The sequence below is a fragment of the Typopeltis vanoorti genome, chromosome 24 (genome assembly GCF_054136105.1).
Source record: "Typopeltis vanoorti isolate ZY-2024b chromosome 24, IOZ_Tvanoo_1.0, whole genome shotgun sequence".
Classification (NCBI taxonomy): Eukaryota; Metazoa; Arthropoda; class Arachnida; order Uropygi; family Thelyphonidae; genus Typopeltis; species Typopeltis vanoorti.
The window spans coordinates 53,342,841-53,364,624 of NC_143572.1; the positions used below are offsets into that span (position 1 = coordinate 53,342,841).

General features: G+C 35.9%; 1 protein-coding gene across 2 annotated transcripts in view; it reads right to left on the reverse strand.

The window, feature by feature from the left end:
• The window catches only part of LOC150093205 (4'-phosphopantetheine phosphatase), a 195,268-nt gene that overhangs the window by 25,534 nt on the left and 147,950 nt on the right, over positions 1–21,784 (reverse strand). For both annotated transcript variants that reach the window (XM_090413342.1, XM_090413343.1), the window contains one exon: positions 7,039–7,243. In XM_090413342.1, coding sequence (XP_090269468.1) covers positions 7,039–7,243 — 205 coding nt within the window. The remainder of the gene's footprint in view (positions 1–7,038; positions 7,244–21,784) is intronic.

The following is a 21,784-nucleotide window of genomic DNA, read 5'->3' on the forward strand; positions in this document are numbered from 1 at the left end:
ATGGCTACGCTATGTGGACGATATTTTCATCATATTCAGTGGAACAACAGATGAACTTATCAATTTCAAAGATTATCTCAACAATTTGCACAACACCATAAAATTCACTTTAGAACAAGAAAAAAATAAAAAACTTCCTTTTCTGGATATTCTATTAGAAGTTAATGAAGAAAGTAAACTCTCCTTCTCAGTATATAGGAAGCCTACAAACACTGGAAGATTTCTAAATGCAACCTCACACCACCATCCTTCACAAAAAATAAGCTTAATTAAAACTCTTCGAGACAGAGCATACAATATCTCCAGCACACAAGAAAGATGTAATGAAGAACTAAAATACTTAACACAAATCCTCCAACAGAATGGATATGAAACAAAAACCATCAAGAGAATCCTTAAAATGCCTCCAGCTAACAACACAATAAAACAGGATTACAAAAACGCAATCTCGCTTCCTTATATCCAAAATGTTACAGACAAGCTAGCCAAATTAATGAACAAACACAACATAAAAGTAGCCTTCCTTCCTATGGAAAAAATCTCAAGATTCCTACATCCACCAAAACCACCTCATCATCCTCTTAAAAAACCAGGAGTCTACAAAATCCATTGCTCTTGTGGGATTTGCTACGTAGGACAGACAGGAAGATCTGGAGAAATACGCATGGCTGAACACCAAAAAGACGTACAATACAAAAGAGAACAAAAAACGGGTCTTGCTTTCCATACCACTTCCACTGGACACGATGTACTCTGGCAAAAAACGACGATGTCATACATAGAAAACAACAGTTATATAAGAAAATTTAAAGAAGCTGCTATTATGCTAAAAAACCCAACCCAATGCAATAAAAATCAAGGTTTAATTCTCCATCAAGTGTGGTCAGCTCTAATAAAAAATCTACCTCAATCTGAGCTCGGACTGTATGAACGAGAACAAGCACATGTGACATCGTTCCAGTATTGTTCAACGTGAATAACGTTATATATCTGCATTCTGTTATTTGAGTTTTATGAATAGCCAGACGGTTATGATTTGTATTTATTAATTCTCTTGTTTAAACTTTAAGTTATACTATTTACCCCCTGAAGATGTAAATCCTACGATTTACGAAACTTGTCGGGAACAAAATGTGTTTTATATAACTGAATAATAAAAAAATGTGGTGTAATCACCGAAATATGTCTTTTGAACCAATTAGACAGAAGTTTATGCCTGCAATAAGGACATATGTTTCCAATCTGAGTTACTTTTAATTCTTAAATTTCTACAATATAAATAAACAAACCTTGTAAATTAATTTCTTATCAGTTCCATTTGGTTTTCTGATATTTTTATAACTTTCAACTAGAATATTTTTAGCATTTTAGGTTGTGCACCCATTAGGTGCACAACCTAATGGGTGCTTAACATTTAATAAAAAGTTAAATTGCTTTGTCCATCTGTATGCAAGCTATTCTGGGACTGGCCTGAGCAGATATTATTGAAATTCAGTATCTAGAATTCCATACAAAAATTTGTTGAAATACCTCAATTTTTGTTTCAACCAGATTAAAGAAACAAAGTAGCAAAATATGTTAAAAAAATTATACGTTACAATAACCCTCTTTGGCTGAGCAGACATACAATTTTGGATTGTCCATTGATAGTTCCAATCAGATTATTTTAATCAGCAAAATGAATGTTACTTAGGATCTCTATTATATTTTATCATCATCACCATCATGCTTGTCAAGGATGTTACATATATGGTTTAAGGTTTTATGAATATTTGGTAATTTTATTTTTTTAAACAAAAATATCACCATTTGATAGCCCTCCCTAAATACTGTAACTGTGCCCCAAAAAAATCATTAAGAATAAATATTACCAACTGAAAATTCAACTATAACATATCAAACTATTGTATGTAAACAATTACAAGGACTACTAATCCTAGATTAATTGGTATATAGTATCACTAATTATAATGAAGAGCCAAAGGCTTCAATTCGGCGACATGAACTTATTTAAGTTAAGGGATATTACATCCATATTGTTTCTTAGCCGAATAAGAAACTCAAAGAGTTTCATGCCGAATATAGAAACCAGGTATTTTGCTTACGCTTGGAATCGCCGAATGGCATGAAACTCTGAGTTTCTTATTCGGCTAAGAAACAATATGAGATGTAATATCCCTTAACTTAAATATGGTATATAGTATGTTTATAATACAGCAATTTTCACTCTTCAAGTGGTGTGGTTCAAAGCCAGCTGAAAGTTCTCCTTATAGACATAATACACTGGTCTCATAGCCTTGTAGCTTTGGCTGTAAATCAAAATAATTGAATTCTCCATTTCAATATCTTCTCATATTACTACTTGAAGGTGCCTATTACTCAAGAAGATTATCCTTGTGTTTAGTATTCAATATTATAGCTACTCCTTTCTTTATTATTATTATGAGCTACTCCATTGAAGTCCTTAGAGAGGATCTAAACATCATGTCAAGCACTATCCAACATTTGAGCAGTATCTATCATGTTTTGCTGTGAGCTCATTCACAGTCATGGCACCCACAACACACTGGCAGCCTATTCCATTCATTCATCAGTTTCCAAGGATGGCTCCTGGTTCTCTCACTGCCAAATTTCTTCTTTATTAATCTTGTAAAAATCTTTCAATAATTGTATGTCTCAATCATATAACCCCTTTTTCTGCCTGTCAATAAATTTCTATAAGCCACAAATCTTCAACCTGTGTTTATAAAGTTCATTCCATAGACCTGATACTATCTTGTTCACTCATCTCTGGATTCTCTCCACTGCCTCCTTATCCCAAAGAAACTGAGGTGACCAGATCTGCATGCAGTAGTCAATATAGGTCTTAAATCTGGTTGTCTCTGTTCATCAGGGTATTATTCAGCAACCAAGTAATCTGATGACCTGCTTTAGCCACTTTTGCAATATGCCCCTCTAAACTTGAATTCCCAAGTCTCTGGTTTTATCAATTTCCTGGAGTACAGTTCCACCAATGTGGTATCATCAGTGGCTTTTAACAGGCACTTAAGCACTCATGGCCTTCCAAGTATCTTTGGATTTCTTAACCTGTAATACAAGGATAAAAGTGGTTACCTCTATGCCTCTATAAGTATTCTTGTCTGTAAATTACGTGTGTTCTACTGGCTAGTTTGTCTGTTTTGAGGGAAGAAAAACCAGAATTTCCGGAAGGAAAAAACCCTCTACCTCCGTATGATAGTGGCTAACTCACCTTTCATCAAAAGAAACCAGTTCCTCTCGTCACTGACAGGAATCAAACCCAGGTCTTTCTGACCAAAGGACTTCGTCTATACCGACTGAGCTACAGAGGCTCAATGTGGTATATAGCTGGTAATCTTTTCACCCCAAAATGCATAAGCTTACACTTTGCCATATTAAACTGATATCCATTCTCCTTTGCCCAGACTGCTAGTCCATCCAAATCATCCTGCAAAATTTTTACATAATCTGTATTAACTATTGCTCTACCCAATTTTGCATCATCAAACAACTGAATAGTTTCTCTCAGATCCTTTTCTATATCATTAATCAACAAATTAAATAGTAGTGACCCAAGAACAGAACCCTATGGCATGCCACAGGCTTTCTACTGGACTCTACTCCTGAATAAACTACTCTCTGATATCTCTCCATCAAACACCCTCTTATTCACTTCACGAACTTTATATCCATCCCCATGTGCTGCAATTTACTAATTAGAATTCCATGTGGTATTCCCTCAAAAGCTTTTTTTAAAATCCAGCAGTATATCACCAATTTATAAAATGTGAGCAAGTTACTGAGACATGATCTATCCTTCACAAAACCTTGTTGTCCCCCCCCATATAATATCCCATTTCTGTCTATCCATTAATCTGTTTTGCTCTTGACCAACTTCTCCAATACCTTGACTACGACTCCTGATATGCCGATTGGTCCATAATTTGCTACATCAGTCTTGGAGCCTCCTTTATTCAATGGAACTATTTTCTCCTCTTTCTACTCCCTAGGGACTAACTCAGAGCTGAGACCTTGATTAAACAATGTGATCAAAGGTATTGCTAAGTCCCAACACCTTCTCGTAAAACTTGAGCTGGTATACCATCTAATCCCATAGCTGTATTCACATCAAGGTTCTGTAATATGTTTTGTATCTCCAGTTCATTTACTTCAGTTCCATATAAGCCTTTGCCTCTCTTGTTACTACAATATCTCCATCTGAATGATATGCTCTTGCAAAGTGTTCACTTAGTGATTCTACTATTTCATTTCATTCAGATACCTCCCTACCACAGGCATTCCTTAAAATCATTCTGCTGTAAACATTCTTCCTTTCACTTGCAACATACCAAAAGAACTCTTTGAGGTTATCTTTGGCCTGCACTGCTAATTTCCTTTCATACTCTGCTTTTGTCTTTCTTATCACACTGGTTACTGTTCTGGCCTGTACTTTGTACTGATCATGTGTCTGCTGGTAACCTTTCTACTTGAATTCCCTCCATAATTTTTTTTTTCTTTTTCATAGCTCCAGCTTAATGATGGTATTCATCCATTTTAATATCCACTTGATTTATTCTCTTGGCCTGCACTAGGTATGCAAGTCTGCTATTCCTTCCCTCAAACACTCTTTTACCACTTCCTATGCACTATCAACACTCAGCCCTTGCAGTTTCACATGCCGTGACACTGATCCAAGCAATCTCCTAAGCTTGTCAATACTTACCAGTCTTGTAATTCCACATATACTCTTCTCTTAACTGAAAATTCCACACTTTTAGCCACCTCACAGGTCAAGACCATATAATCACTCTCACTAGCTAATGGTAATTTGGCACTCTCAAACCCCTAGTACATTACATGACATGCTGCCTCAGGGAATTATTTCTTAGTACTTAGACAAATGCCATTTCCATCCTCCTGTATGTCCTCTCTTTCTTCCAATCTATGTTCCTATAGTTGAAGTCCATAATAATTATCTGCCCTCCACTCATTGAGCTATATTTGCTGATGCACACTATCCCCATCATCCTTTATATCCCCTGGTTTACAGAAGCATCCAACTGTATATTTTGTTATGCTGAACATCACACCAGATGGCCTCAAATGTGCCATTTTCACTGGCTTGTAATTGAACTTCTACTATCTTTGGTTGCTGTTCATTGGCTATCATCAATAATACTCATCTCCTCATTCTTTTTTCTCTATCCTCCCTGAATACATTATGCTTCATTCTATCCCACTAATGTCAGCCATGTCTCACTAATGCCAATGACCTTTGGCCAGGTCATTGAACTAACCAATGACAAAAACTCCTCCCCCTTGTTCTGAATGCTACTGGCATTCAGAACAAGGAGGAGTGTACATAAAGTGCAAAAGCCCATTAGGCCCACCACTGTCCTGATATTTTATACTAACTCTCCCATTCTGGTTTAGTATCTGCAGTACTAACTTAGATATTTTATGCACATGCTTACACTCAAGTGCTTCACTGTCATATGTGTACCCCCCCCCCCCTAAAAGCTCTAATTTCCCTGATTTTGCACATCTACTTTCACTTCATTCAACAACACTTTTTCCAGACTCTGAACACCAAATCTATTCAGATGCAAACCATCCTTCCTGTACAAGTCCTGTCATACAAATTCCACATCATTTCTCCTGCATAACCATATGGCCTTCCTTCTCAGCTCAACTCTGTCATACTTCGGCAATAAACTCACTATCTTAACTCTTTCTCTTTTGCCACTTTTAGTAACTCTTTTATGTCCTCCTTCGTACCATACTTTTCTCCTTTCAAATCATTCATTCCAGCCAAAACAATCAATTCTTTCACTTTACTCTTTTGCACTTTAATAGCCTCACTAACATTATAAATTTTTGCACCTGGAAAGCACAATTTTGTCACTCTCTTGCCAATCACACCTCTTATGATAGAACTGCCGTACAAGACTCTCTCCTTAATTTTTCCATTGCTCTTAGCCAATCATTCCTGTGTCTTTAATTTATTTATTTTTTTCTGTTATCAGCTGAGCCACTTGCCAGACATTTCTGCATTCGCTCCAGCTCACACTTCATCCTGTGTATTGAATCACTCTGCGTAACTGAGCTATCTTCCTCATTATGGCCAACTCTTCATTCTTTATATCCATCATGCTACTATTTCCTCATCAATTTTACTCTCTCTCTCAACCATGTCACTTTTAATCTCTTTTAATGCTATCTTCTCTTGCACTGTTGCACACATTTTCATGCATATTCTCTGTTCTGTTTATTGCTTCAATCTCATCACCTGCCCCGCACTTCTGATCCCCACTTTCATAGCATTTTCAGCCCACTCTTCTGCTGCTATCACTTTCAAACTAAAGTCCATTTGCTTTAGATAATGTGTGCATCTCACTGACATTGCACTGAACAAAGTCCATCTGACTGAATTCCTTAAGCAATGATGCCATTCTTCTGCTTTGCATCAGTGTAATGTGCCATGCTATGTAACTTACCACGTAGAAAGACTATATTAACTATTTTTAAATAAAATATTTTAACTTAAATCTAATTAATACCACAACTACAATACAATCTAGTACTACTGCAATTTTTAACTAATATTACTATTTCTTTCTAAACTGAAAGCTTAGCTTTTGGAGCTCCCCAAACAGGTCTGTACATGACGCCACCTATCGGTGATCAAATTATTGGCTTTCCTGACTATTATTGTCAGAATATAACATCTTGTAATTATTTAGAATTTAACTAGTTTTGTCTTCTTTGTTTCAGTAACAACAATTATGTCAATTTAGTTCTTCTCTAATTCTTCTGCCAGTTCCACTTCTTTTCCATCTATATATATATATGATTAAACCAAATAATCAAAAAAATCCATTCATTTCTGTAATGGTTTGCTCTAAATTTAAGAAAGAATTCATAAATGTTCCAGAATTTTACCACGACAATTTGACTAAATAATTTGATTATTTAGAAGAAATAATCACCAAACAAAAATTTACCATTTATTTCACTTACTTTCCAGCTTGCTTTGTGCTTCTGCAAACCCAAAATCCCTCTGTTCCATTATTTTTGCTACCTCTTTTGCACCCCAATCAAATACATTTCCAGCTAGTAGACCTGTTATCAAAGCAAGTTGGCGTGCTTCCCAGGGCATGGAATCCAAAGTTTCTAACCTCCAAACTAGTAACTTCAATGCTTGTTCATTCTCCAGTCTCTTTTGCTAGAATACAATTTTAATGTTCAACAAGGAAGATGATAATAGTTAAAAAGTATTAAAATCCTTAATTGTGATTATAAATAATCAAGAAGCCTGCATAGGCTCAAAGCATTCCAAATATGTTAAATATTTTCAATATGAAATAGTGTGTGATGTTTGTTTGCTAATCTAGCTTCTGAGGAGGATCCAAAATTTTAAAACACTCCCACTAATGAAAGGTCATATAAACTAAAGATCAGATAATTAAGAAACTTTGCTTTAGAGACCAAATGTGATAATTTTTCGAGCCACTTGAAGCCTCCACTAAGGAGGGTGGTCTCACATTGCATGATTATAATCACCTACTACTTAAGATATTTGTGACAGTCTATGCAATAATGGGATTCAAATCTAGAGCTTGTAAGTTAGGGAGTAGAATGCTATCCACTTGACTAACCAGATTGGCAAATAGTAGTCTTCTAGAAGATGGATGGAAAAAAGCAGTTGTAATGTCTTTTTGAAAAAAAGATAATTTTTTTTTTATGGCTTCCACCCATAAAAGGTTGTAAACCTATAATACATTAATATAATGGTGGATTAAGGGGGAAGGGGAGTTAGTTTTTATTAATATTTTTTACATAATCTAGAAACCAGACCAAACATGGAACTTTTTCAAACCACTTCAGGAAGGCCCCCAATAAACAGGACAGTGGTTTTGCCCAGGCAACAAAATCCATCTTCCATCTAAAGCAAGCACAAATGTCATACCCGTAGTAGGATTTAAATCCACAACCAGGCTGGCATAACAGCCTGTATAATTTCTATTAGATTTACTTTTAATTCAGAGTACTTTGTTAGAGTTGATATGTTTATATATTGACAAATTAGTTGGTGCATAACAATGGAGGGCGAGTTGGGTTGTTTTTGAATTATGGCCAAAGCAACAGTATGGCTATGGGCCCAGTATATATGATATCTATTTAATTGCATGTGTTCTTGAGGCTAGTTTGTCTCTCACACTGAATGAAAAACCAGTTTCCAGAGGGAAAACCCTGCCGCCTTTGTATGAGACTAGCTAACTCATCTTCAAGTGGGAAGTCCTTATAAAGTTTTTCATCCTAGATGAAATTCACATCGAAGTCTTTACAATGTAGGCAGTCCTTTGTTCATTTTGACACAATTTCATATGACATAATTGTATATGTTTGTGAAATATACTCATTGGCAAGTGTGAGTAGTTTGTGAGGGAAAAAAAAAAAAAATGTGATAATGGTGCCATAATATGTTAAAAATGTGCACTGATTAAGCAGACTGAGGAGCGAGATGTACTAAACTAGAACCATCAGGTGTTAAGACTTTCTGTCAGCCCAGTGGATGGCTATCATGTATTCCCACTGATGTCTGGAGCATTAGGAATAAAGGCGATGACATTGGTAAGTGCCAATGTGGACAAATGTTACTAGAATTAGCAATACTGGCTGAATAAGAAAGGATATCCTTATCTTTGCAGAAATAGAATGTAATAAGTGCAGTGTATATAAAGAGGATAGACAGGATAGAGAGGTTAAGGAAGTATTATTAATTATTGTAGATGCATGAGTAATAATACAAGCAATGGCTATGAAACTGTTTAGTTTCAAAACTAAACAAGACAAAATACACAACTGGGCATCTGAAGCATACACAACCTTGGTCATCTGAAGAAGACTATGAGCCGCAGAGAAGATAAACCTTATGGATACAAGAAGAGCTATCATTATGGATCATTTCAACTATGTGGATATGCACTGGAAGGAGGAAAAGGCATGCAAGACAAGAAAGAGAATTTTTAGTGTTATTAAGAACAATGGATCTAGTGGTACCATCTAAGTGTCTATTAATGAGGACTTATGTCTCCAAATGGTGAGTGATTATCCAGTTGTGACTTGGTGAGGTAACAAATCATATGAGAGTTTTGAATAAGAAAGGCTATATGCAGAACTACATATAACCTTTCAGGTGATTAAGATAAACTAAAGAGACAGAAGAGCTTTGGCTTGAAAAACTGCATCTTTTACTATATCCAGTACAACAGTTTACTGGATGTAGTAAAAGATGCAAACAGCACGTATGTTTGCATACGTGCTGTTTGCATAGGAGTTAAATGGATGACTAATACTTTAGAAGAAAGAGCTACAGCATAAAAAAGAAGATACATAATCTAGTATGAAAAGAAAGCGATGACCAGACTCAGAAACAGTATAGAAAACAGGCTAGGAAAGTGATGGTCATGGTGATGAAGGCAAAAGACTATGGAAAGAAGTTAGCTGAACAGGCAAAGAAAAATCCCCCATGTATAATCTATTTATTAATTATATATATATATATATATATATATATATACACACTCCATATGCAATTTTTATGCAAATTATATAATTTAATTTTTAATTTACTAAATCCTTCTTTTTAAACTTTTTTTTTTACATCTCTGTAATGAGCCACGTGCTCCTTTGTTCATTGGCTAAGTTTGTTTATTGATGCATTAATGACTAAGTTTAGTTTCCCATAGGTTCCTAATAGTATCATGTGGTTGGCCAGAGAGTGATAGAAAGAAAGCACTAACATCTGTTGTCATTTTATTCTTGCTTCATGTAACTGTCCATTCTTTTTTGTATATTCACTCTGATGATGTGACAAGAGATTCCTCACAAAATATAAATGTTTCATTTTAAATGGTTTTCTTTACATAATTTATATGTATAGTAAGAATCTGGTTAGGGGTGCTTAAAGGTCAACGCTATATAACTGAGAGGAGACCTCCACATAGGGAGGATAGCCTTTAAAGGAATGCGGAGAACCGATCAGGGCTTCTGACCAAATGTCCAATCCTCACCTTCTCATGGTGCACCCTGTTGGGTATCTACCTGGATACTGAAGGAACAAGGATAGGCTAGCAATTTGGGATTTAGCCGACCAAATTGTATTCGTATTGGCTTAAACCAATATACAAAATTATGGTACAACATTACAAAATTTCATGCTGGCTGGGGTGTCGCCCGCTTAAACAAGGCCCCCATTGTTTTCGCCAAGGAACCAGGGCAGACAGCAAAAAGTCAGCTACTGGAACAAATCTGAAAACACACCCCAACTCAACATCACCAGAGGTATAGATCGGTACTATCAACATAAGAAGCCTGAATGGCAAAGAAATGGAGCTAGCTCAGGAATTAGATAAGTACCAGATCGACAGAATAGGGGTGACTGAAACAAAAAAGACAAAAACTTTCTGAGCAATAAATACAAAATGTTATATTCAGGCAATGACAATCAAGGAAAAGAAGGAGTAGCCATAGTATTCAACATTAAATACGAGGCTAATCTTCTTGAATGGCAGGCAGTCTCGAGTAGAGTGATGTAGGCAAATATCAGAATGGGGAAGTGGACAATGAGACTTATTTGTGCCTATGGTCTCACAGAAGGTTCCACTAAGGTAGAAGTGGAGGAATTTTTTGATGCTTTAGAGAAAGCAACTGACACAATGAAAGAAGAAAAGTTGGTCCTTGTTGGAATCTAAATAGCAGAGTAGGAAATGATTGTCAGACATACAAAAATATTTTGGTAAAATTTGGAGAAAAGAGCAAAGTTAATAATAATAGCAAATACCTGTTGGATTTCTGCTGAGGTAGGACAAGTTTATCTGTTTGGTTTAAGAAAAGGAAAAATCCATTTCAGACATTAGCCCAAACTGCTTTACTTCTTTAGCTTTTTTCCCCTTAAATAAATTTGGAGCCTCCATAGCTCAGTTGGTTTAGAAAAGCCCACTGATTGTAAAGGGATAGGTTTGAATTCTGTCTATGATGTGGAGAACCATTATTAGGTGTTTTGAATTAAATGGCGAATTAATTGGTCTCGTATGGAGGTGGCAGATTTTCCTGCTAGAAACTTTTTCATTCTTCAAAACAGACAAACTGGCCAGAAGAACACACGCAATTGACATAGGGCACTACAGGAATACAGTGAGTGTGAACATAAATCAGAAAGGAAGAGAGTAAATTTAAAGAAACTAGTGTTTAAAAATGAACTAATCAACATATAATAATACTTATTTAAGTGAAGTATTTAAATTCTGAGTCAGAGCAAGTTTTTCCCTATATTCAGTGCATTGGAGAATAACTGGGTGTAAACTTTTCAAAAGTTTTTTTTTGTTGTTATTTGTGCACACGTAATAATTTTTTGTTAAATTTTATGTAAATAAATATGTACATGTGTTTAATTTTTTTTTTTTTTTTTTTTTTTTTAAACAATTCTTGTCTTATAGCTGAGACTAAGAAAAGTAGATAAATTATATAAATATAAATTAATATTTACTTAAGACTTAATGGGACACTTTTTTTTAAGTAAATAATCCTAGATAATGAAAAGAAAAAACACATAATGCAACCTTAGCTGCATTACAGAATTTAGGATTGCTAATTAATTATAATTAACAATTTATAATTATTATTTTTTTTTTATAGCGAGTTGAGACTTAAGGAATCTGTGGTCTCTGTTTGATGGAAAGAAGATTTGTACAATTTGAATGGACTGCATCTGAATGGTTTTGGTATTAGGTGTCTGGAGAGAGCTCTGTTCACCGAGCATGCTGACATGCAAATTCAGGGAAACTTAAGCAATTAGGGTGGAAGCAGGTGGGTTTGTGTGAGGGCACCCATGAAACAAGTAAGTGTGAGAATGACCAAGTGTGGAATCTAGTCTCTCAAACAAAAATATCGAATATGATAGTCAATTCAGAAAGTTAAGTCGGGTGGGGGAATAAAGGGATGATGACATTTCTATATACTAATGCCAGAAGTATCAGGAACCAGAGAGAGAGAGAGGAGTTTTTGCCGTTGGTTAGTGCAACCTCGCCAAAAGTTATAGGCATTAGCGAGACCTAGCTAACAGATGATGTAGTTACAGGGATTGAATGTAAACCCTTCACATTCAATCCAGGGAAGATGAAGAAGATAGGATGGGTTGAGAGGAGTACTGCTGATGATAGCAGATGAATTGCAACCAAAAAGAACACAGTGAAGCAATTGGTGTGAGATTAAGGCAAGTAAGACAAAATATAGTTAGTTGCTAAAGGGCAAGGAGTTCCACAGATGATCTGGAAGACATGCATTGCCAAATTAGTACAATGAGTACAGCTCAAGTGATTATTATGGGGGAGGACTTCAACTATGGAGATATAGACTAGAAGGAAGAAAGATTACATGGCAGGACTGAAACAGAAATTTATACATCTGCTGAGAGATAATTACTTCAGCATGTGATGGAGGGGGACTAGGGGTGGGAGAGTATTGGACCTGATCACAGGATCAGAACATCTATCCATAACCAAGGTGAAAGCAACCATGCGGTCTTGGCTTGTGAGATTGTATAACATGAGGAATATTCTATCAGGAAGGGGTATTTGTAGAACTACAAGGCAGGTGATTATGACATGCTCGGGAAGAAGCTTAAATCTGTACCATGGCATAAAACACTTGTAGGATAAGGATGTTAATAGTGTATGGGATATAGTTAAAGATCATCAAGAGGAAGCAGTATTAAATTGTATACCTAGGGTAAGGAGGGTTATTTGGGTAGGAATTAGATGGATGAATAATATCATTAAGCACGAGCTGCAGAAGAAGAAATGCTGTGGAGGGCACATAAAGAGAAAGGTGACCAACATGGCAAGGAAGGCAAAATCAGATTATGAGAAGAATCTAGCCGGACAGGCCAAAGGAAATTCCAAAGAGTTCTTTCATTATGTGGCAAATAACAGGAAGAATGACTATGGAAGATTAACCTTAATGAGTGATGATGATCACAAGGAGACAGAAGCAGATAAAATAATTGAATTACTGAGTGACCATTTTGCAAGGGTATTGTTACACCCTGATAACCATCATCATCATCAAATTCCTGCCATGTACCCTCAAGGGGTGTACAGGATATGACAGTACGACATGAAAAAATTACATCATTACTAACTTCCTATCTACAATTTTCCTCCAAATCAGTCTATTACTTTTCAAGACTCCAACATTATCAGATCTTATATTTCTATCGTCTAAGGCACTTTGTACCGTATCAATCCACTTATATCTTGGTCTTCCTCTGGGTCGTTTACCTGCCAACCTGGCAGAGAACACTTGTTTTGCTAATCTTTTCTCTCCCATTCTATTTAAGTGACCATACCATCTGAGATTAGCTCTGCTAATGCATTCCTGGATGCTGACAATGTCAAGTTCTTTCCTAATATCCTCATTTTTAATATGATATTGCCATTGATGCCATCTGTTCACGCCTCTAATCTTTCTCAGGACTCTCATATCTGCGGTCTCTAGTCTTTGGTCAAGTGTTTTACTTCTGACCCAGCTCTCAGATCCATAAGTTAAAATTGGTTTGAACACAGTCTTGTATACAGCTAATTTAGTGTTCCGACTAATTTCTTTCTTATTCCATATGAATTTATTCAATTGACTTCCCACGATACCAGCTTTGCTGATTCGGTTGTCTATTTCTATATTTAGTTTACCATCTTCAGTAAAAATTGTGCCTAAGTAGCTGAAATGTTTTACTTGTTCCACAGGTTCTCCATTCACAACACAGTTGACATTTTCAATGATTCTGCCTATTTTCATTGTCTTTGTCTTTTTATTGCTGATCTTCATACCATATCTATTACAACAGCTATTCAATTTAGTCAGAGAATCTTGCAGCCTTGTAGCGGATTTATTTAGAAGTATAACATCATCCGCATAAAGCAAAGAGCTGACATTAACATCTCAAATTTTGATATCAGGTTTAATACCACATTCCTTCATAATGTGATCCATATAGATAATGAATAACAGAGGGGATAATGTACATTCTTGTCTCACACCAGATTTAACATTAAACCATCTTCCTGTACTTCCTTCAATTCTAACTGCTGACTCACAACTCAAATAAAGACTAAGTATTGCTTGATATAATGCCCCATTGACACCATATAACTGCAGCGTATTGAATAGTTTCTCTCTTGGCACCTTGTCATATGCCTTTTCCAAATCGACAAAACTTAAATACAGATCTTTGTTATATTCCCATGCTTTCTCGACTATTTGTCGTAAAGTGAAGATCTGATCCTGACAGCCTCTATTTGGCCTGAATCCAGCTTGTTCTTCACCAAGCTTTTCTTCCACAATTCTTCTCAACCGTTTCTCAAGTATACTTGCATAGATCTTGCCAGGAACACTCAGTAGGGAAATACCTCTGTAATTCTCACATTCAGTTTTATTTCCCTTTTTATATATGGGTACTATGAGAGCTCTACTCCAATCATCGGGAATTTGTCCCTCTGTCCAGGCTTTCTGAACTATGCAGTGCAGCCACTGTAAGACTCTTATACCACCATACTTCAGCATTTCTGGTCAAATATCATCTACTCCTGCTGCCTTTCCACATTTCAAGCCTTTGATGGCTTTTTCTACTTCCAGTATGGATATGTATTCCTGACTGCATGCCTGGTCAGTGTTTTTTATCACTGTGCTGTCATCACTGCTTGTTTCATTTAGCAGTTTTTCAAAGTAATTACTCCATACTTCAAGGATATCTTTTTCTCCTGTTTTCATTTCACTTTTACCATCTCTAATTCCTTTTACAGCACTCTTTCCTCCATTCCTAAACTTCTTCAACAATCTCCAGAATATTTTGCCACCTTCTTGATATTTATTTTCTATATTCTTGCCAAAGTCCTCCCATGACTTTTGTTTAGCTAGTTTTATACATTGTTTAGCTTTCTTACATTTGTCTCTGTATTCTGTAAGAGTAAAAGCTGACTTATTTGCCAGGAACTTTTGATATGCTTTCTTCTTTTCCTTCACTGTCTCTTTAACTTCCTGTGTCCACCAGGGAGTTCTGATTTTTTTATCCTTGCACACAACCTCACCACATGCCTCTCTGGCAGAATCAATCAATGTTTCCTTCAGAGTTTGCCACTGAATCTCCAAGGTTTGATTCCTGTTCTCAAACTCTTTCATTTTCTTTTCAATAATATTTCTGTATTTTAGTCTACAGTTCACATCTGAGAGCTGCTCAACTTTTATTCGCTTTAAAACTTTCTTACATGTTATTCTTTTCAATATGAAATTCAATTTTATCCTGCTCAAGACTAAATAGTGATCACTTCCAATTTCAAATCCTCTGTACACTCTGGTGTCCTGCACCAGGGAGAAAACATCACTATCAACAATAACATAGTCAATGAGACTTTTCTTATTCCTAGCCTCTTCTCTCCATGTGAATTTGTGTACATTTTTATGTTGGAACATGGTGTTAGTAATAACCAGTCCATGTCCTGAGCAGAAATCCAACAGATATTTGCCATTATTATTAGCTTTGCTCTTTTCTCCAAATTTTCCCAAAATATTTTTGTATGTCTCACAATCATTTCCTACTCTACTATTTAGATCCCCAACAAGGACCAACTTTTCCTTTTTCATTGTGTCAGTTGCTTTTTCTAAAGCATCAAAAAATTCCTCCACTTCTACCTTAGTAGAACCTTCTGTGGGACCATAGGCACAAATAAGTCTCATTGTCCAGTTCCCCATTCTCATATTTGCCCACATTACTCTACTTGAGACTGACTGCCATTCAAGAAGATTAGCCTCGTATTTTGTGTTGAATACTATGGCTACTCCTTCTTTTCCTCGATTGTCATTGCCTGAATATAAAATTTTGTATTTATTGCTCAGAAAGATCTCACCAGTTTTGGTCTTTTTTGTTTTAGTCACCCCTATTATGTCGATCTGGTACTTATCTAATTCCTCAGCTAGCTCCATTTCTTTGCCATTCAGGCTTCTTACGTTGATAGTACCGATCTTTAACTCTGGTGATGTTGAGTTGGGGTTTGTTTTCAGATTTGTTCCAGTAGCTGACTTTTCGCTGTTCGCCCTGGTTCCCTGGCGAAAACAACGGGGGCCTTGTTTAACCGGGCGACGCCCCAGCCGGCATGAAATTTTGTCATGTTGTACCATCATTTTTTATTTTGGTTTAACCAATAAGAATACAATTTGGTCGGCTAAATCCCAAATTGCCAGCCCATCCTCGTTCGTTCAGTATCAAAGTAGATACCCAACAGGGTGCACCACGAGAAGGTGAGGATTGGACATTAGGTCAGAAGCCCTGGTCGGTTCTCCGCATTCCTTTAAAGGCTATGTGGAGGTCTCCTCTCAGTTATACAGCTTTGACCCTTAAGCACCCCCCCCCCCCCCGATAACCAAGAATGTAATAATTTCAGTTATCATGGTGTAACAAGAAAATAAAAATATAAAATCCTATGTAAATAGCTAATACAAAATATTTAAAGACAGAAAATATGCTTCCATCCAAGTAAAATAAATATAGCAGAAATTGTTTGTTAACTAAATAATGAAAAAGGGAATCTTATTACAAAAGAGGATATGAAAAAGATAGGTAAAGTAAGACAAAGAAGATTAGAGATAAGAACTTGTATGTGAGAGGCTAGTTTAACATTTGAAAAGAGGAGATTAAAATATCCAAGAAAATTCAAAAAGGGGGATTTATTTAGTATAGAGGTTAACTTAAAACAAATGATGATCGCTCAAGGTCAACTCCCGAAGCGAGACGTCGTCACGTAAGAGTTGCATGCAAGGAACCATAGCATGTTTTGGGCAGAAAAAAACACTACTTTAATTGGTGAATGAGATCGACTGCAGTGGGGGGGGGGGGGGAGGAAATTGAAGAAGGTGCTGATAGAGGCTATGCAGATAAAGGGGTTAGGTACCCCTCCCAAGGCTTTTTTTTTTCTTGGTTTCTTCACGAAATTTTCGTATAGGTAACACGGGTTTTCCTGAGTGACAGCGTAGGAGTTATCTCCGTCCGACACAACAAGGAAACAAAGTGTGCAGGAATTCGATCGCGTATTCCTATCGCAAGAGACGAGGAACGCCGTATAGTTACAAGAAGGAAGGAATTGTCTATGTATCTCATCATCCAGTACTTGTATTGAGGGAAAGAAAATCCATACAGAAATCCGTGCCCATGTGATGAGTTCCATAACGATAGAATAGAAGATCCTGTGTGTGTCCTTTATTCAAGCATGAAAGGTAAAGATCGTGAAAACCAGAGTTCGTCCTAGAAAGGTATAAAATCTTGTATCAATTGAAATCGCATATAGTTGCAATCATTGTTAATTACTCGACAGTTGGAGATATACTAGGACTTTAGTACAAATCAGAGTAGAATGAGAGTAAACTAGTTTATATTATTTGATAAGCATTCATGTGCTAGAGATTTATGTATGCGCATGGTATTTCATATGAGAGTGTCTTAAAGGTCAAATGTATGTATGGGCATAGCGAAAGGATAGTTTAACCTATATTGTTTGTTTGTAAGTTAGATAAGGTAGACTGAATATAAACATTAATGTCCATGGTATTATGACAATATAGAGCATTCTGACTAGTATAAGGTTGAGTAAAGTGTTAATTTGTTTCAGGATTATATGTGTATATCTATATGTATAAAGTCCGTTATGACAGCATGATCGCAAATTCCCATATAGGACTTTGCCCTAATACTTGTATTTTGCTTATGTAATTTTGTAATTTTATTCTTAGTATTGAATGGTGTTTTGTATAATAGAAATTGAATTGTACCATGTTTGAGATTTTAAATAAACTTTTGTTTCATTGATAATACAGTGTCTGAAATTGCTGCCTAATGCACCACTTGAAAAAACGTATGAACCCAATCATGCGGGAAAATTTAATGTGTTAAGTTATGAGATAAAGGGTCACGACTGCTTAATAGTTTCACGCTCAGACATATTTTTGTATTTTGCTCCTTGTTTTTGAATTATATATCTTAAACTAAATGTCCTGAAAGACACAGTATAATATAAATATTAGGGACACTAAGGGGAGAAAAAGCTTAAATATTTCAGTTTTGTAATATCTCGTGCATAGTAAGTTTTGATTAAAGAAAATATAGAGATTCACTTGAAAGGAGAAAAAGAAAGTTTAATAATCGTAAATAGGGACACAACAGTATATCATACTAGTGAGGATAGTGAACAGAGCTGGATGAATTGGAGGTTCTTAGGATATTGCAGAATCTCAATGTAAATACAGCTGTGGGATTAGATGGGATATCAGCTAGGGTTTTTGTGAGAATGTGCAATAGGAAACGGCAATGCCTTTATCCATACTGATTACTTAAGTCTCAGCTCTGAGAGTCCCAAAGGAGTGGGAAAGAAAGCAAAATAACTCCTTTGTATAAGGGAGAGGACTGCAGTAACAAATTATAGGCCAATCAGTAACTCAAGGGTGGTGTTAAAAGTACTAGAAAAATTGGTCAAAAAGAGAATGCAAGAATGGGTAGATAAAAATATGATACTGTATGAGGGCCAACATGGCTTTGTGAAGGGTTAGTCATGCCTTAGTAATTTACTAACTTTTTATAATAGAGTAACAGCTGAGTTGGATAAAGGAAATGGCTACACGATGATTTTGCAAAAGCATTTGACAGAATACCACATGGAACTCTGCTATGCAAATTAGAACAAATGGGGATGGATATGACATTGGTTAAGTGGATAAGAACTTGGCTGCTGGACAGTTATCAAAAAGTGGTATATGGAGGAGCAGAATCAAGGCAAAAACAGATGATTAGTGGTGACTAGGTTCAGTGTTGAGACCATTGCTATTTAACTTGTACATAAATGATATAGGAAATAACCTGAAAGGAAATATTCAGTTGTTTGCTGATGATGCAAAATTAGGTAGTGTAATAGTTAATCAAGGTGATGTGGAGAGCTTGCAGGATGATTTCAATAGGCTGTCAGTAAGGGCAAAAGTCAATGGGTATCAGTTGAATGTCGAGAAATGTAAAGTTATGCATTTTGGGATAAAAAGATTACAAGCTGTGTATCACATTGATGGCACTGTATTCCAGGAAATCAATGCAACTAGAGATTTAGGAGTGGTGGTAGACAGAGAGTTAAAGTTTAGAGGACATATTGCTAAGGTTACCCATAAGATTACTTGGTTATTGAAAAACACATTAACAAGTAGAGATAAGGAAGTTGTAATTCCTCTTTATAAGGCCTTGATACACCCACATCTGGAATATTGTGCTCGAGTCTGGTCTCCTGGGTTTCTTGGGGATGTGGAAGTGGTGGAGAGGATTCAGAGGCGAGTGACCAAAATAGCAAATGGCCTGCAGAATGTTCCCTATGAGGATAGACTGAAGGTGTGTGGATTGCAGAAGTTGGTTGATAGGAGAAAAAGAGGGGATATGATAGAAACATTTAAGTTGCTTAAAGAATTTTATAGGATAGATGCAGGGGAAATGTTTCAGCGGTTGGCTAGAGGGACCCAGAACATGGGGCCATCCCTGGAAGTTGAATAAAGGTGTGATCAGTAGGGGGGCGTGAGGACTAGATATTTTGCTGAGAGTTGTGATTGAATGGAATGGGTTGCCAGAGTCAGTTTTGAGTGTTTTGTCTGTTAATGGTTCAAGGAAGGGTATGATAGATTGGGTCTCCTGCGATGAGTCTTCGGACTCCATGGAGATACCTGTATAATAATAATTTATGTATTGTGGGTAGGTTAACAATTATGTTAACCGATACATATATTTTGATAATTAATAATGGCAATGTTTTTTTTTTTTAAATGTTACGTATTTGGTGGTGGTGAATAGATGTGAAAACATTGTGCTCGCATCTATCAATTGTTAATTTGCAGTTATATTGTGGATAATAATACTTTTTGTAACTTTCATTAGAGTATTCACTGTGGATAGTAACTTAAGAGAAAAAACTCTATGATAAAAAGAATACTGAAGTAAAGAAAATATTCAGGAAATCTAAAATAAATTTTAAGAGCAGAAAAAAATATCTGAACTGAAGGAAGTAATGCACCAGTTTATCAGGAAAACGAGTGACCATTATTTCTTCTAGAAATTCTAGTAAAGAAGTGAGATGAAATTAGCAGTTTTCCAAAAATAAAATGGCAGCAAACAATTGATTTTAGGGGATGAAAACAGAGAATATTCAGAAAGAGGATAATAAATTAACTGATACACTAACTGAAGAGAAATATTTTGAAAAGAAACTGAATGAAGACTACTTTACTCATTTTCAAAGTATTAACGAAAGATAAATGTGTGGACTTTTGAAAGATATTATCAGAATTTATCTCCTGATGAAAGAAAGTTTTACAAACAAACAGGAGATCTTAAAGCACACTTAACAATTCATCAAATAAGTAGCACTGCTTCTTCTATATGATATCACTGATAAGAAATTTTCATAATACGTAAATTTCATTGATCATTTTTGAATTCATAAACAGGATTAACCATCGAGTGTGCTATTTGTCATAAGACATTTTAATCTGAACAGCTAACACAACTGTGAATAATACCTACTTAAGAAATAGAGAATAGTATGCGGTAATGAGAATTCTGTCAAGAGGTCATCTGTAGAAAGAATAGTTTAATATCATGAAACACATTTTCGTCTTTACTACTAACGAAAGAAATTTTCTCATTTAGAAAGGCATCAAATGGATAAAAGAATTGACGCTAATGAATACCACTTTATGCGAACTATCGGCGACAATAAATTTTCAAAATCAGGAGAGATTAGAACACACTTAAGATGTCATACTAATGAAAAACCATTCGAGTGTAGTGTCTGCAGTATGAAATTTAAGAGAGCATCACATCTTAAAATACACTTGAGAAATCATTCTAATGAAAAACCACATGATTGTACAATCTGTCAAATGAAATTTCTGCACCTAGGAAATCTTAACACGCATTTAAGAATTCACTCTAATGAGAAATCCTTCGTGTGTCCATTGTGTAAAAAGAAATTTTCTCAATCAGGACATCTAAAATGTCACCTTGATCTCATACTAATGAAAAACCATTCGAGTGTACAGTATGCAGTAAGAAATTTAAATGGGCATCAATTCTTAAGGAACACTTGAAAATTCATACTAATGAAAGACCATATAATTGTACCATCTGTGAAAAGAAATTTTCTCTCTCAAGAAGTCTTAAAAACACATAAGAATTCATACTAATGAAAAGCCTTTCAAATGTTCCATCTGTGAAAAGAAATTTTCTTGTTCATCAAATCTTAAAATTCACCTAAGAATTCATACAAATCCTCTCCCACTCAAATGTCAACCTCATCTTCCCGTGGTCCATCCTGTTCTAAAAGTACAAATGAGGCACTGGCGACCGAGTATGGGCGGTATAACCTTAACACCCTAACAGAGTAAATGCTGTTAGATCTGCCTGTCCAGAGGCGTTAGGTAGCAGCCCTACCACTGGACTTACCCAGTGACAGGTTAGTAACCTGCCCTGGGGAAATTCAAAATACTTTCAAGTTTCATGCAAAGAAAAGCCAGACGGACTGTCAGGGAAAAGACCACAACCCAGGAAATGGTAAACAAAATTGGAAAAAGGACCACATAATGAAGATTGCACACAAAGAAGAAGAACTTGATAAACAACTAAACCAAGCTAACA